General features: G+C 39.1%; 1 protein-coding gene across 3 annotated transcripts in view; it reads right to left on the bottom strand.

Annotated features, from left to right (window-relative positions):
- Positions 1 to 17,060, bottom strand: part of Kpna3 (karyopherin subunit alpha 3) — a 73,122-nt gene continuing 56,062 nt past the window's right edge. For all 3 annotated transcript variants that reach the window (XM_038310349.1, XM_038310350.1, XM_038310351.1), the window contains exons 9-17: positions 16,890 to 17,059; positions 15,756 to 15,800; positions 10,579 to 10,710; positions 9,357 to 9,485; positions 5,551 to 5,655; positions 5,383 to 5,454; positions 5,085 to 5,247; positions 1,840 to 1,934; positions 1 to 1,460 (exon numbers count right to left, since the gene is read on the bottom strand). In XM_038310349.1, coding sequence (XP_038166277.1) covers positions 1,362 to 1,460; positions 1,840 to 1,934; positions 5,085 to 5,247; positions 5,383 to 5,454; positions 5,551 to 5,655; positions 9,357 to 9,485; positions 10,579 to 10,710; positions 15,756 to 15,800; positions 16,890 to 17,059 — 1,010 coding nt within the window. In that variant the 3' untranslated portion in view covers positions 1 to 1,361. The remainder of the gene's footprint in view (positions 1,461 to 1,839; positions 1,935 to 5,084; positions 5,248 to 5,382; positions 5,455 to 5,550; positions 5,656 to 9,356; positions 9,486 to 10,578; positions 10,711 to 15,755; positions 15,801 to 16,889; position 17,060) is intronic.

Genomic DNA, 17,060 nt, shown 5'->3' with positions numbered 1-17,060 from the left:
TTCTGACAGCACAAATTATTTAGTTTAAAAAATTGCAAATCCATATTCATTCATCAATATCTGGGTCAGACAATTTGCCAAAAGCAATGACTTTACATAGTAACACCAGATTTTACAGATGAAAGATCTCTGCAAATCGGGCTGAGTTAAACTGCACATCATTCCTCTACACAGATCCTGGCTTTCTCTTTAACGTGCGGATGCTCTGAGTGGGATCAGAATGAGCTCCCCGATACTCAAGAATGAAGTCTTGGAACACTTCTAAAGAGTTGCTGGTTGGTTGCCACCACTTTATCAAAAGTACTGGTTACTAAGTAAAAAATGTTTTAAGACTAAATTACAGTAAACATGAAAGCTCCACAGTTTAAACCCAATATAAATCAACCATATCCAATTATCAAATTAAAACAAAAAAAAATAACTCCTGGAAGCTGAAAGCAAGACTATCTTAAAACATTACCAATGAGTATTTTAGACCTTTTCCTTTCCTGTTTTGACTTATTTATTTATTGACGTATTTTTTGTAGTCAGGGACTCTTGCTTTCAACTTAACAGAAGTTCAAGTCTGTAACAGGTTGCAGCTCAGGTAGAGACCATGCACAGCATTTGATTATTCAAAACAGCAGGAACACACAGGCTGAGTGAGTGGTCAAATAGGGTTTGCTCTTCTCAAAAATTAGGTATAATGGCGAAAGCATTACCATTGATATCTAAAGCTCTTGCTCCAACCCTGGCTTCTGAGGCAGATAATAAACACATCAATTAATGGTAGGTGAAGTACAGTTTTAAAAAACTTATCTTTTTTAATCAATAACCAAGTTTCTTGTTTTTAAGTTATTACTTTTTTTGTGTCAGTTCCACCTATGAAAATCATTTGGCTTGTACTTTAATTCTTCCACATAAGAATATGAAAATATGTTTGTGGAGGACAATGATGGAGGCTCAGATCACACTGCACCTCTGTAGTCTTCCAGCACGAATATATATCATACCAAAGTGTCTTGATCCAAGTGCACCTTTTTCCAAAGGAGTGCCAGCGGGCAGCTGATTCGCCACCACTATGGAGTATTCTAACTGGAGACTGCAGTTGTCAGCAAGTGGCACCAGGGAACATGGAAAAATAGGGTAGTTGAGATTGTTAAGGAGAATTCTAAAACAGTTCAGGAAATCATGCATATGCATTTACAGTCCATGTGAGAGTGACTTTTGGCAACTGCAAAGTGACTGAGACATGGCTTGCTTTAGAAGCATCAAAACGAAGAGGCAAGAGTGCTGGGAGCCTTCTGCTGCTTGCTGTCTTATCGCTTGGTGGCCATCTGGTGGTGTTTGTATTGAATGAACGATGCTGCACTTAATGGACCTTAGAAATTAAATTCCTTTGTCTGGAGGTTGGCTGTTGGGTCAAAGTTGTAAGTACCTCCTTGTGTTGCTTCAGGAATGAGGCTAGGATCTTCATCAATCTATAAAAACAAAGAGAAAACTCCAAATGACTATTTTACCTGCCTAAAAATAACCAGGTAAATTCGTGACAATTTCATGAGATATTAAACAAACACAATTGAATAATTTTTAAAAGGTGCTTGGCTTAATAAGTTCCCATATCTGCAGATGCACTTAACATGAGTGTCATTTCCAGAATTATTTCTTTCCAGTTAATAGATTAAAATTGTAACAAGAAATGCTTTTATAATTTTTCCTTATAGTGAAGTTGTGGATAAAATGTTTAAGAAAGTGATTAGTAGAGTATCTAACAGCAATACAAATTTCGTGCACATTAAGAGAAAAATTCTAAGTAAATGCCCATTACATGCAGACATCTGTATTTTAATATTTACTTACATCATCACCAGAGAAATACTGATCTATGATTTCAAATGCTAATTTATATATGTCTTCATTTTCATGCTGCTGCAAAACTTCAATTTTCTCCAAACCTGATAAAAAAAAAAATAAGAATAATTAAGGTGGTGATGTAGGTGTGTCTTCTATCTATCTGATGGTTTCAATGGTTAATTAATAAAGAAACTGCTTGGCCTGATAGGTTAGAACATAGGTGGGTGGAGTAGACAGAACAGAATGCTGGGAAGAGGGAAGTGAGACAGATGCCTCGGGCAATCGCCATGCCTCTCCTCTCTGAGACAGACGCGATAGAGCCAGACGCCAGGTCAGACATGCTGAATCTTTCCCAGTAAGACACCACTTCGTGGTGCTACACAGATTATTAGAAATGGGTTAATCAAGATGTGAGAATTAGACAATAAGAGGCTGGAACTAATGGGCCAGGCAGTGTTTAAATGAAAACAGTTTGTGTGTTGTTATTTTGGGGCATAAACTAGCCAGGCGGCCGGGAGCCGGGCAGGAACGCAGCCCGCCTGCCCACAGCTCACACTACAAGGTGGTAGTAATCTGCATAATCTAGTTACAGAAAAGCTCTATGAACCTCAGGGTATGTCTTATCTCACTCAAAGAGGACAGTCTAGGATCTGGAGAGGTGGCTCAGCAGTGAAGAGCACTGGCTGCTCTTGCTGAGGACCTGGGTAAATTCCCATCAACCACATTGTGGAGCACAACCATCTATAGTGGGATCTGATGCCCTCTTCTGGAATAAAGATGTGCATGTAGGGACATAAATCTTTTTTTTTTTTTTTAAAGTAACAGTCTGAAAGAACACACAAAAACCCAACCATCAGCCGATTAATTCCTTTCCCCTTAAAAATATTTGATATTCCCTGGTCTCACAAACCAAAAACAAACAAACAAACAAAAAACCCAACTCAATCACCAAAACATTCCATCTGACAGAGATGACAGGGGTTTGCTTCTTGGTGCATGGCAAGTTAATGACAGTACAAGATTGGAAAACCTCCCAAAAGGTTACAATATAATCATGATAGCTCTTCCACAGTTTTCTGAATGTAGGTCTTTAGAACTAAATTGATGGAAGCTTTACACCAAAAACATTGCATTTCAAAAAGGGAGTAAGCCAGGCAGTGGTGGCGCACGCCATTAATCTTAGGACTTGGGAGGCAGAGGATGGTGGATCTCTGAGTTTGAGGTCAGCCTGGTCTACAGAGTGAGTTCCAGGACAGACACAAAGTTATATGGAGAAAACCTGTCTCGAAAAAACAACAACGAAGTGAACAGGTTATGTTCCACAGTTATGAACAGCAGAAAGAGGAAGTATTCAGAACACCCAACACTCGTCTCCTTTTCGGGTTTTATAAGACAAGACTGTGTAGGCAACTCTGGACTTGAACTTGAGGTCCTCTGCTTCTATCGAGTGCTGCATGCAGGTGTGCACACCTGTGCACAATTGAGAGTATCTTTTATAGTTCTACTGTACCACAGACTTCATGTACCAGGTGCACAAGTTTATGTATTAAAACCTTAGTATTCATCCAGGAGATAACATTTTTAACATATTAAAATAGCTGACTTTTAAAATATTATATACAAATCAGAATATGGAGAAATAGATGTCAACACTAATAAATGAAAATGCTTTATAAAATGACATTACACATTGTGATTATTACTCCAACAGGAACAAACATAACTTTAAGAATTGTCTAAGCTATTCAAAATTACTGGGTTATGAACTTGACTATGAAATTAATTTTTATCTTAAGATATCTTAATACTAGCATGAGCATGAATTTGCTGGTATCGAAACTACACGATCTTGAACAAAACTCTCACATACCTTTCTGTTTTTATTCATCTGTGAGGATACTGCATTTATTTTCTCTAAAGCATAAGCTGGGTAAACTAAATAGCTAACAAAGATGCAAACAAACAAATCATTGTTTATAGTTTTATTGCAAATGTCTGGATACTTGAGTACATACAGAACAGGCACTTTTTAAAAAAATATCTATCTATCTATCTATTTATCTATCTATCTATCTACCTACCTACCTACCTACCTACCTACCTACCTACCTATCAATCATGTATACATTATTCTTTTGCTTGTATGCCTGCAGGCCAGAAGAGGGCACCAGACCCCATTACAGATGGTTGTGAGCCACCATGTGGTTGCTGGGAATTGAACTCAGGACCTTTGGAAGAGCAGGCAATGCTCTTAACCACTGAGTCATCTCTCCAGCTCAGAACAGGTACTTTTTAAGAACAGAATTTTTAAATATGTATTTCATTTTGTCCTTACCAGAAATGATAATACTAAATAAATGACTTCAGTCCTATTAACTTCAACAAGCTTTTGTAACAATCCTAAAAGTCCCTCCAACTTTTGGAATTCAAACAAGACACACACAACTGGACAACCACTTCACTTCCCAAAGAAGAGTCTACCCAGACACAGGGTACTATGTATAAACATAAAAATAATGTGTTCGCTTTGTCTAGAGTTTGAGAAAGCATTAAAGAAAGCTTTTACCTACTTGAGTAGTCCACCAGGTTTTTAACATTGTACACTGTGATTTCAAAACGAATTCTGTGCTTTGGTTCTCAGAACTGAGTTGTTGGGAGGACTTTAAGGACCATTAAGTAACGGGACCTACTGAAGGTTTGATGCTGGGGATCTGGCCTTAGAAGAGTTAGTAAAGCTTCTGCAGAACCATCCTTAGCTTTATCTTACATTGTATGTTATTGAAAAACACTGATTCTGACCCTGGATCTCTTTTGTATTCTCTCTTATGTGTTCTGTCCTGCTGCTCCAGCCACGAGGACTTTCCTAGAGGCACGCGTACCCACACATTACACACAAACTGAACAACTATTCTGTCTTACACTTTCACTTTCCAAAATTCCCAGCTAAAGAAACCTTGCTTTTATAAGTACTTAGCCTCAGATATTTTTGGTATGGCGATGGAAAACAAACCAATGTAATAATGAGTATTTCCTAAAATCCATCAATCTCCAGGAAAATTGACGTCATGACCAGTATTTCTAAAGTATGAACTACTGTATTCTTTTGTGGAATTCCTTTCAGCAATGCTAATATGCTGAATAAGACCAGGAAAATACTCTGGTCACTTAATAACAACGAGCCTATAGAAATTTTCTAGTAAGCTGGGCTGAGAGGAACTGGTGTTTTAGCACGCCAGTGTCCACCTACTCACCTCCACACTCCTCTATTATTTCGGCTATTGTGCTTGCTTCATCACCAGCCATTATCAGGATGTTTTTAAGACCATCCAGAACCACCTGAACCACCTGGGAGTCTTTCACCGACAGTAAGTTACAGAATGGTGGTATTACGTTCTGTTGTACAAGGTACTCCACCTAAACAATACAAAAGAAGAAAGATTTTATTAATTCTCTTTCCCTCTAGAAACTGCAGTAGAGAAGACAACGTTTAGTAACTTCTAAGAATAAGAAGGACGTGTCCTTGCTGCAGTTACATTTTTTCAAACTCACTTGATCTTTTCTGCCACTTATCGTCAAGTTGCTAATTGCCCAAGCAGCTTCCTTTTGTGTTCCGAAGTCCCCCTGGAGAGTAAAAACACATTCATAAAATAAACTCTTTATCCAAAAGTCTGGGTTGTAATAAATTAAGGTAAACAATGTACTGATGATATGACTGACCTTAGCAAGCTGATGAATGATCATGGGGATTAACCCAGCATCTATTACAGCTTGAACTTGCTGCTGATTGCCTGCTGTTATATTGGAAAGGAACCATACTGCTTCCTGTAGTGAACAAAATATGGGTCAGTTTTATTGGAAAAACTACATTTATTATCTGTATTTTTCTCTTTTCAATGTTATAAATATATGATAACAAAATCTCCTGAGCAGGACTAAAGTGACCGTGTCCAGTGACTGGTTGAGTTAAGACCTCCATTTTATTTTACTTACTATCATTTTATGTGAGTCTAGTGTTTGTAAACAAGTAAACGGATGTGCCCATGTATGCCACGGTGCACATGTGCAAGTCGGTACCTCCCTCCATCATGCGGGTCCAGAGATCAAACTTGGGTTAGCATTTTTACATATGATTAAAGGGGAAAGAAGCCTCCATCCCTAATACTTCTGTGTCCATGTAAACCATTATAGTCAATAATCTGTAAGCATAGCTAAAGCTACATATTGTTCTAAGCAATGGTGATACAGCAACAAATAAAACAGACCCAAATCTTTAGCCTAGGGGGTACATTTCATTCTCTTTTTGAAAGGCAGGCCAGAAGAATGGAGTCTCCAAATACTCATCAACACTACTTGTATTAAAGAGCTATAGTTTATTGGAAAGCAGGAGGCGGGGAGAAGGATCACTGGGTAAGGCGCCAAGGTCCTGATGCTCAGAACCTGTGTCGAGATGCATGGTGACAAGCATCTGTACACACAGCTGCAGAGAAAGCAAAACCCTAATATACAGTCAAGTACAGCCATTAGTGAAGTCTGAAGGTTCCTCAAAAAGCTACCATACAACTGCCATGACTCAGCAACTTCCAGTATGTCAGAAAGGAAATTAAACCAAGGACTGAAACAGTCCCTGAGGTGTCAGTGTTTTCTGCAGCATTAATTACAACAGACACGAGGTATAAACAACTCCAGTGTCAACCAGCAGGCAAATTAGGAAAATGTGGCGCATACATACGAACAGAAGGACTTATTCAGCCATAAAAGTAAATCAGGTCAGGGCTCTGGGAGGTGGCTCAGTTGGGGAAGGGCTTGCCATGCAAGCATGAACATCTGACGATCTCCAGCATCCAGGTAAAAGTTGGGCTCAGTAGCATCTCTACCTGGAGCACAACTGAGGCAGAGAGAAAGGGTCTGTGGTGCTCATGTCCAATGAGAGACCCTGACTCAAAATATAAGGTGGAGGGGCTGGAGAGATGGCTCCATGATAAAGAACATGGTCTGCTCCTCTCCAGAATCAGAGCTCAGCTCCTCGGAACCACACTGGGTGGCTGACAACCGCCTGTGCCTCCAGCTCCAGGGACAGCTGATGCCAGATGCACATACCCATCCGCCCATACACCGACAAAGACACAGAATTCATAGTAAAAGTAGTTTTTTAAAATACATGTAGAGGGAGGAGAGAAGAGGGAGGGGGCGCAGAGAAAATGTACAGTTCAATAAAAACAATTTTTTAAAAAAGGGAAAAAAATACATGTAGAAAGTAACTAAGGAAGATACCTGATGTTAACTTTGGTTCTACACACACACACACACACACACACACACACACACACACACACACAGAGAGAGAGAGAGAGAGAGAAAGAGAGAGAGAGAGAGACAGAGACAGAGAGAGCGCGCTCTGTACAATAAAAAAAAACTTCTTGAGCGCGCTCTGTACAATAAAAAAAAAACTGCTGGAGGCATCACAATCCCTGACCTCAAGCTCTACTACAGATCTGCAGCCTGGTATTGGCATAAAAACAGACAGGAGAACCAATGGAACTGAATCAAAGACCCAGATATTAATCCACACACCTACCAACACCTGTTTTTTGACAAAGAAGCAAAAAATATAAAAAGGAAAAAAAGCATATTTAACAAATGGTGCTGGCATAACTGGATATCAACATGTAGAATAATGAAAACAGATCTAAGTCGATCACCATGCACAAAGCTCAATTCCAAATAGATCAAAGACCTCAACATAAAGCCAACCACACTGAACCTCACAGAAGAGAAAGTAGGAAGACCTGAATGAACTGGCACAGGAGACCACTTTCTTTCTTTTCTTTTCTTTTTTTTTTTTTTTTTTTTTTAAGATTTATGTATTTGTTATATACAGCATGTTTTCCTGCACAACAGAAGAGGGCATCAGATCTCATTACAGATGGTTGTGAGCCACCATGTGGTTGCCGGGAATTGAACTAAGGACCTCTGAAAAAAGCAGTCAGTGCTCTTAACCTCTGAGCCATCTCTCCCGCCCAGGAGACCACTTTCTAAATATAACCCCAGTAGCACAGACACTGAGAGAAACAATAACTGGAACCTCCTGAAACTGAGAAGCTTTTGTAAAGCAAAGGACATGGTCAACAAGACAAAACGACAGCACTTCACTAACCCCACATCAGACAGAGGACTGATCTCCAAAATATACAAAGAACTCAAGAAATTGGTCATCAAAAGAACAAATAATCCAATTTAAAAAATGGGATACAGACCTAAATAGAGAACTCTCAACAGAGGAATCTAAAATGGCTGAAAGACACTTAAGGAAATGCTCAACATCCTTAGTCATCAGAGAAATGCAAATCAAAACAACTCTGAGATTCCATCTTACACCTGTAAGAATGGCCAAGATCAAAAACACTGATGACAACTTATGCTGGAGAAGATGTGGGGTAAAGGGAACACTCCTGTATTGCTGGTGGGAGTGCAAATTGGTACAGCACCTTTGTATATCATTATGATGATTTCTCAGAAAATTAGGAAACAACCTTCCTCAAGACCTAATAATACCACTTTGGATATATACCCAAAGGATGCTCAATTGTACCACAAGGACATGTGCTCAACTATGCTCATAGCAGCATTGTCACAGCCAGAACCTGGAAACACCTGAAATGCCCCTCGACCGAAGAATGGATAAGGAAAATGTGGTACATTTACACCATGAAGTACTACACACCAGAAAAAAACACTGACATCTTGAAATTTGCAGGTAAATGGATGGAGCTAGAAAACATTTTGAGTGAGGTTACCAGACCCCCCCCCAAAAAACAATTATCATATGTACTTACTCACAAGTGGCTTTTAGACATAAAGCAAAGAAAACCAGACTACAAATCATAACCCCAGAGAACCTAGAGAACAATGAGGACCCTAAAAGAGATATACATTGATCTAATCTATATGGGAAATAGAAAAAGACAAGATCTCCTGAATAAATTGGGAGCATGGGGACTATGGAAGAGGGTTGAAGGGTAGGGGAGAGAAAGGGAGGGGAGCAGAGAAAAATGCATAGTTCAATAAAATCAATTAAAAAAACATGGTATGTGAAATAAACCATAAAACTCTTAAATAATTATCTACTATACAACTAATAATAAATTTGTAAATAAATTTAAAACTTTTAAAAGAATAAATTTTTATAATCTTTGAAAGAAGGCATGACACCCTAAGGTCTATTCTAATTTGTAAGGGAGTAAGTTATCTGTTTTTTTAAAATACCAGTTATTTTAATGAGAGTTTATATGTTTTTACATACTGGTTACTAATTTAATGAGACTGCTCAATCTATAAACACATAAATAGTCCAAAATATCTTTACTGTGATGATAGTAGACAAAAGGAAACAGAGACTAAAGCAATTATAAAAGATTCACTCACAACCATCCTCATCTTGAGTGGCATGACTGAGTGAGACAACACATGGTAACCATAACAAGGAAACAGCCGCAGACAGAAGAAGGGGCAGTGTGCGCCTTTACCTTATTGATTTTCTCTTTCGGGTGTGATAAGAGGTTTGGGAAGTGGGATAGGACATCGCAGTTAAGAACCACCTGGGTCTGCTCGTCAGTGCCGGTCACTATGTTCCCAACTGCTCTGAGTGCTGCAGTCTAGAGTGGGGAGAAAACGTTTTAAGTATGTTTATAATGAAATTGTCATCTCTGTAGTTTTCATAACTCTGAGGATTTGAGGAGCAAAAGACAAACATTTATTTTATCCCTACAGCAAAGCCATAACCAAACTAAGCAAGGACTTTTAAACAACCGTCTCCTATAGAAAATTATAGAACTCCACAGAAAAATTAGGTGAAAATTTTTTAGAAAAAAGATTTTTAGGCTTAGCAGTTATGGCACACACCTTTAATCTGGGCACTTGGGAGGCAGAGGCAAGAGGATCTGTGAATTCGAGACCAGCCTGGTCTACAGAGCGAGTTCTAGGACAGCCTGGGCTAAACAGAGGAAACCTTGTCTTGAAAATAACAAAAGAAAACCAAAAACATGCTCTGCCCCCAAAACCACACAAAATAAAATAATAAATAAAGGGTTTAAAAAGTGGAAACTAAAAATCATCAAGTCCTCTCTTTAAAAACAGTTGTTCTTATTTATGACCAAAGCAGCACCACAGATTTTAACATGGTCCCGAGTCAGCACATATTTGTGTTTCTCATTTAATGGTGTCCTGTATTTAATATACTTAATGTTACCCCAAGTCAGCATGCATTTGTAGGGAGAAAAACACTTTGGCAGAGAAGCATGACGAGCAGAACTAAATGCCGACCCTAATCAGAACAGAGTCAGGGGGTTCACAGTTGGAAGGCTCTGGAAACTATCTAGAGACAGAGAGCTAAGAGAGGCAGACAAAAAGCTTAAGTGAGAAGGAAAAGGAGCTGTGACGGAGGGGATGGAGGAGAACGTGGGCATCAGACAACCACCATGCTGTCTCCTAACAGGATACTAGAAGAAAAAGCTATTTGTGAAGACCAACAATTTCACGTCTTTCCATTTGAAATCATAATGGAATGTATATTCCATGTTTAATGGCTTATGTAGCTGAAAAATTATTTCAAATGAACAAATGTGGGTTCAGGAGATAAACTAGGGCAATCCTGAGATGCATGCTGCTGGACTTACTCAACGTTAGACATAGAAAGATTGGTCATAAAAAGAATTTTATACGAGAAAAAAAAAGAAAGAAAATACTTACTTGAACTTTCACTTCCTGGTGGCTCAGAAGGGGCACGAGGAATGGTACAACCCCTGAATCAATAACCATCTGTATCTGCTCATTTCCTCCATCTGTCAAGTATGACAGAGCCCAAACAGTGTCTACAAGAATCTATAAGAAGTACAAACAGAAAAAGGCTATTCCAGGAGTTGTAACAGAAAAGTAAGGAGTTTTCTGTTTTAACTTGGTGGGAAAAGACGTGTACATGACTGATATAAGTTCAATCTTTCTCTCAGGGCTTACCAGCGATCACCTTTCATAAACATGAGACAGAATTTAGGATGCTTGTTTTCAATTTCTGACTTTATGTACCAGATAGATAAAAATAGAAATAATGTGCTGCCAAGACAGCTTAGTAAGCAAAGAGTTTGCAAGTTATCCTGGTGACCTGAGTTTGATCCCTGAAACCAACATAAAGGTGGAAGAGAACCAACTAGAGAAAGTCATCCTCTGATCTCCACACAGGTGCAGCATTCATACATAAACATAATACACAAACAGAAAATAAATAAAAATTGTTAAACAAGCATAAAATTTTCCCTGAGCCCCAAAATAATTGTGATTTATCTCATACACAAGCCTGAGGCCTTGTGTACACTACACTGCTTCAAATCTAAAACACCCTAAAATAATCATATATCCATTTTTACTAGTTTTGAGTATGATCTGCCAATACAGTTTTTCCAACTACTAAAGTGAACAGGCTAAGGAATGATTCAGCACTTGAACCTTGACAAAGGCCCTCAAATGAAAAGCATGAAGCACAATCATGTAGTGCTGAGTGTAATGGCACACATGTGTGATCACAATATGTGGGAAATGTAACCAAAGGAGCAGGAGGAAGAGCCACGCTCAGCTACACAGTGAGTGTGAGCAGCCTAGGCTGCATGAGACCCAAAACCCAAATTAAGCCACATCTTCATCCATCTGAAGCTTTCAACTACAAGAACAAGACCAAACAGGGTACCAGCCTCCAGGATCTGGTGAACTGATTCAGTACAGAGGTGGTGTGTGGTTCTCCTTCCTTGGTGTCCTCACAGCAGCAAAAGCACCACTCTTAACCGTTTGAAATCCAGAGGCCTTTCTACTAAGTGTCCAAATTAAAGACATCTTTTGCCTGAAGTTTTCAAAAGCAGCTACCTGAATGCACATATCCTTTAAGAAGGCATGCATACAAGTCAGAGGAGCAGATAAAACTACACAGAACTTATACCTATGAGAAGAAAAGAAATACTAATTTGGATCTGGACTCATTCCAAGCCTATGTGAGATGAAAAGAATAAAGAATGAGAAGGGATGGAAGAGGTACAATTATGCACGTCTGAAAAAGAAAATGTCAGGGGGAGCATTATGGAGGAAAAAAATCAGAAGGAACTCAAGATCAACACCAAAAGAAACCATATAATCTAAGTATGGCTTGAATATGATGACTCCCATAGGCTCATATATTTGAATATTTTGTCATTAGGGGGTGGAACTGTTTTAGAAGAACTAGGAAGTACGGCTTTGTTGGAATAGGTGTGCCATACTGGAAAAAGTGTGTCATTGGAGATGGGCTCTGAAGTTTCAAAAGCCCAAGCCAGGCCTAGTGTCTTTCTCTTCTGTCTCATGTATGTGAATCAGAATGCAAGCTCAGCTACTGCGCCAGCACCATGCCTGCCTGCATGCTACCATGCTTCCCACCATGGTGACAATGGACTAAACTTCAAAACTGTTTCTTTTGTAATTAAATGCTTTCTTTTGTAAGAGTTGCTGTTCTTGTGATGTCTGTCCTCAGCAATTAACACAGAAACTGTACCAAAACTGGGGTGTTGCTCTGACAGGCCTGGCCACGCAGTTTGTTGGCAGAATGTGGACTCTGGATTAGGAAAGCAGGTGAAAGCTTTAAGAGGGGGCTTAACAGGCCAAACTGGGAAGAGCAGGGAAGACAGTGGTGCTGAGAGCAAAGCAGACGAAGACAGCCTGGCCCGAGAGGTTCCAGAAGAGAGGAATGTTAGTAAGTGGCCTTGAGACCATTCTTGCAGTATTTTGGCAAAGAATGTGGCTGTTTTCTGCCCTTGCCCACTCTACCCCCAATCTGCCTGACAGTAGACTGAAGACTTTTCGATTAATGGCATTAGCAGAGGCGATTTCAAGATAGCCTGGTATTGACTGTGCTGTGTTATTAGTGTTCAATCTTACGTAGATGTTGAACAAGCAAGCTGAACAAGGAGAAATAAAAAAAATGTACAGTTTGAAGAGAAAAAGGCACCAAGAAATGGAGCTAAGTCCAGTGTTCAAGGAGATAAAAAGTTTAAAGTCCAATGCTAAATAGAATAAAGGAAATGGTGACCTCCGGGCAAGACCCCATCCAGCTAAGCTTCCAACTTGTGATGAGGGAATTAAAACCTTAAGGGAAGGAAACCACTGAAAACAGAAAGCTAGACAAGGGGCCCAAGCTCCAGCCACACTAAGCAGCAGAACTTGGCGGCTTTGGCCATGTGCTTCTGGCATTAGTATCAAGGATACAAAATATGGGTTGTGGAATCTCCCTCCTTGACTAAGGAAATCTGCTCAAGCCAAGTGTGTGGCAGTGGTGTTCCTTCATGAAAGCCATTGTGTGAAGCTGTGAAGGTGAAGTAGGGATTGCCTTGGAGACCACAAGATGTTAGAAATGTCAGAGCCATGGGATCCCTGCTGAGGAAAGCTTAAGACTGGGTGTGGAACCAGCCCAAGAGAGAGGAGTGTTGTACAACAAAGCTGGAAAGAGTTGGAGTTCTGAAGAGCACATCAGGCATGGAAATGCAGAATTTGGAGTTTGCTCTGCTGGTTTTCATTCTTGTGTTGAACGGTATTTCCTCGTTGTAATCCCTTTCCTCTGTGTTGTTAAGTACAGGATCTACCTTTTTGTTGTTGTTGTTTTGTTTTTTGAGAGCTGACAGACTTCCTATCATGTGATCTACTTTGGTGGGGCCTGTGCACACAGGCAGGCACTAGGCAGGACCACGAGCTTCTCTTGCAGCTGCTAGTGAAGGGGTGCTAAGGCTGCTTTCTTACCAACTTCCCACTGGGGTGGCCAGGAGGAGGCTCACTTTTACCCCAGGCCTGAGACATAGCAGGTGACCGTAAGTTCTTTGGTCTAAGAAGTGGACAGCAGATTTCTGGGAGAGGGAGACAGCCACAGGGTCTGTGATCTAATATCTGTTATACGTACACCACTTTGTTGGTTTTCCCTCCCTTGCTTCTAAACTTCAAACACAAGGAATTTTGGGCTGAATTTAGCACTTTCTAAAATACAGCCTTTCCTATGAAATCTTATGCAGTGTCTATGTTTTTATCAGTCCCTCAAAACCTGCAAGTTTTTAATCTATGCTGGAAAATACTCTCACAGAAAAAGTTCTATAATTCCAGTCACTTTCCTTTCCTTAGCTGTGCCTATTAGCTGTGTTCAAGTTTTCATCAACTTCAAATCTATTTTAAGAAAATAGCTCTGCCTACATAAAACTTCCCTACGATAAGTCATACATTTTCTCTGCTAGCTGTTACAAGTATCAATTCTCACTTATCCGTCTGAAAACCTTCAATAGGCCTCACTCATTACCATGCAAAGCTTAAAGTTTCTAAACACAAGACCCAAGACTGCAGATAAACTCCACATCAAACTTTTGAGTCACTGTCTACTTGTACTCTCTAAAACCTCAAGGTATCCAAGTTCTCAATACCCTTCCTGGTGTTCCTGAAATGATGCTCAACCTGACAAAAACAACAAACAAATAAAACCTACTAGTCAACTCTATAACTTAGACAGAAATACCATCTCATAGAGCTTTATAAATTAAACAGGTTGACATATATTATGGCAAGTGCAAAAAATAGTCTTCTATACATTTTACACCAAAGATAGGCATCATCTTGACCATTCCTGCCATAATTTCCTTGTACTTACAATGCTAGAAGTACTTCATTTTGTTGTGGGTTTTGTTTTCTTTTGGGATAAGATCTCCTGTACTCAGGCTGGCCTTTAACTCCTCTCCTTCTCTCCCTCCCAAGCAGTAGGATTACAGGTGCAAACCACCACACCTGGCTCTTATATTGTCCACTGCGTGTTACTTCCTTGGTGTTACTTTTAAAGTTGCCAAATAAAACCATATGGACTTCCATAGTCAGCACTCTGGTTATTTCTCTATTATACGTTCTTGTTTCTTTTTACACCATGTTGTGTGTTTGTGAGATCATGGTATAGATCATGGACCTAGCTTCAATTCTGTCATGGCAATTATTTATTGTATGACCATAATGGTTCATAAAATTTTTACCATTTTATAGATAGTTGTGGTGTGGGAAGTTCTTCTGTATATGTGCTGCTTTTACTGATTAATAAAGAAGCTGCTTTCAGCCAATGACTTAGCAGAACATAGCAAGGCTGAAAGAGATATAGAGAGAGAATAGGAGGAGTCAGTGAGAAGCCATGTAGCAGCCAGAAGAGAAAAGAACCGCCGACTGGAACCTTGCTAGTAGGTCACAAGCCTCGTGGTAAAATGCAAAATAAGAGGAATGGGTTATTTTAAGATATAAGAATTAGCCAGAAATACGCTTAAGCTATTGTCCAAACAGTATTGCAAATAATATAGTTTCTATGTGATTATTTCAAATCAGGGCAGTCGGGAAAATTTACTACAGCAGGCCCCCATGGGGACAAGCTATAATACCTACATGAATGCCCGCTGTGCTACAGCACAGCATATACTTACATATATAGATAGATGTGTTTTCTTATACATAGATATTAGATAGTTTAATTCACAAATTAGGCAGATTAATAAATTGACAAAAACTAATGGTAAAATAGAGCAAAGATAGGCATATACTACAAAATTATTTTAAATATATTAATAAATTATTCTAAAGTTGTTCATTTAATATTTTAAGACTACAACTGACTACAGGTGACTGAAACTTTGGGAAGTGAAACCACAGAAAGAGATTGCTGTTCTTAATCACTTCAGGGACCAACAAATTAGCATATTTGCTGGAAGATTAAAAACAAAAATTACATCAATCTGATTTAAACTTACTCTCATTCTCCACCCCCCGCCCCACTATTCTTTAGCACTGCTTTAGAAAACCCTTCTGGTAGCATCGAGAGACAAACCCCACAGTGACACCACTTTACTCACATTTATGTCCGTGTGGTATATGAGGACACATAAAGCTGGCAAAATCTGAGGAAAGAAGATAAACAGTCATGCTAGTTGATGGAAATGTCTTTATAAAAACAAATAATGACACAAAAAAACAGTAACTACTTATAGTGTGAAATTTATTTGAATATCTAATTTAATAAATTCAATTTGAAAATCAAAAATATATTTCAAATATTTAACTAAAAGATCCAAATAAATCTAATAAAGATTAATACTCCTTAAAAGAAAGTCAATTATTTACAGAAACCTTGTTTATGGCACAAGATGTCGGGTGAGAAGAATGGAGATGTCAGCACACAGGCGACATTGACAGCTACAAGAGATTTCCTTTCAGTCATCATTGTCTAAATTTTTTTTCAATAAGACGCTTGAGTAAAACACTAACTTTAGTCAGGAAAATTACAACCAGCCGGGCAGTGGTGGTGCACACCTTTAATCCCAGCACTTAGGAGGCAGAGGCAGGCGGATCTCTGTGAGTTCGAGACCAACCTGGTCTACAAGAGCTAGGACTGTTACACAGAGAAACCCTGCTCGAGAAACAAAAACAAAACAAAAAATTACAACCAGTGCAAGGTATAGGGTTTGTTTGCTACCCCTGGGTCTAACAGATCTTCTACAAACCTAAAGCAACTGAGTAATGGCTGTTAGGCACTCACACTAAGAACAGACACTAGATAAAGACACAGATTATAAAGATACAGAGTCAATGACTATACAGTCGAGCCAATAAAGATTTTAAAGGATTTTTAAAATTTAAAGTAGAGCACATTTCTAAGAACATCAATTTTTTCAGAAATCAATGGACTGAATGCAAATTAACTCAAATTATTTGCATTTCTTAGCATTAAATCCATATAGTAGTACAGCAAAACAGGGCTTCCCCCCTCCCCACTTATTGGAATTTATGTTTTCTCGTCATGGAAACATTAAATGGACTGGCATTCTTCTTGCTACTGTATAGCACTCAACTCTGACATATGGTATGTTATACTTAAAAACAGAAGAATCTTCAATAAAATCAGTATATGCTCATTATATTTCCTGTGCATGATACCTAAAGCATAATCAGGGAGATAAACCATCTCGCCTTTACAATTCTGCATTTACCTCCTGAACTGTCTCCATAGGCGGTGGGGGGTCCTTATTCCTGCAGAGATTGACAATGACCCATGTGACGTTCCGAAGGAAGGTGATGGGAATGGAGGGATTGATGAAGGACAGAAGAGGTTTGACAACTCCCAGTGATATGACATAATCTCTACATTGAGGACCATCACC

This window comes from Arvicola amphibius, chromosome 13 (assembly GCF_903992535.2).
Source record: "Arvicola amphibius chromosome 13, mArvAmp1.2, whole genome shotgun sequence".
NCBI classification, from domain to species: Eukaryota; Metazoa; Chordata; class Mammalia; order Rodentia; family Cricetidae; genus Arvicola; species Arvicola amphibius.
This window is presented reverse-complemented; position numbering and strand designations above follow the sequence as displayed.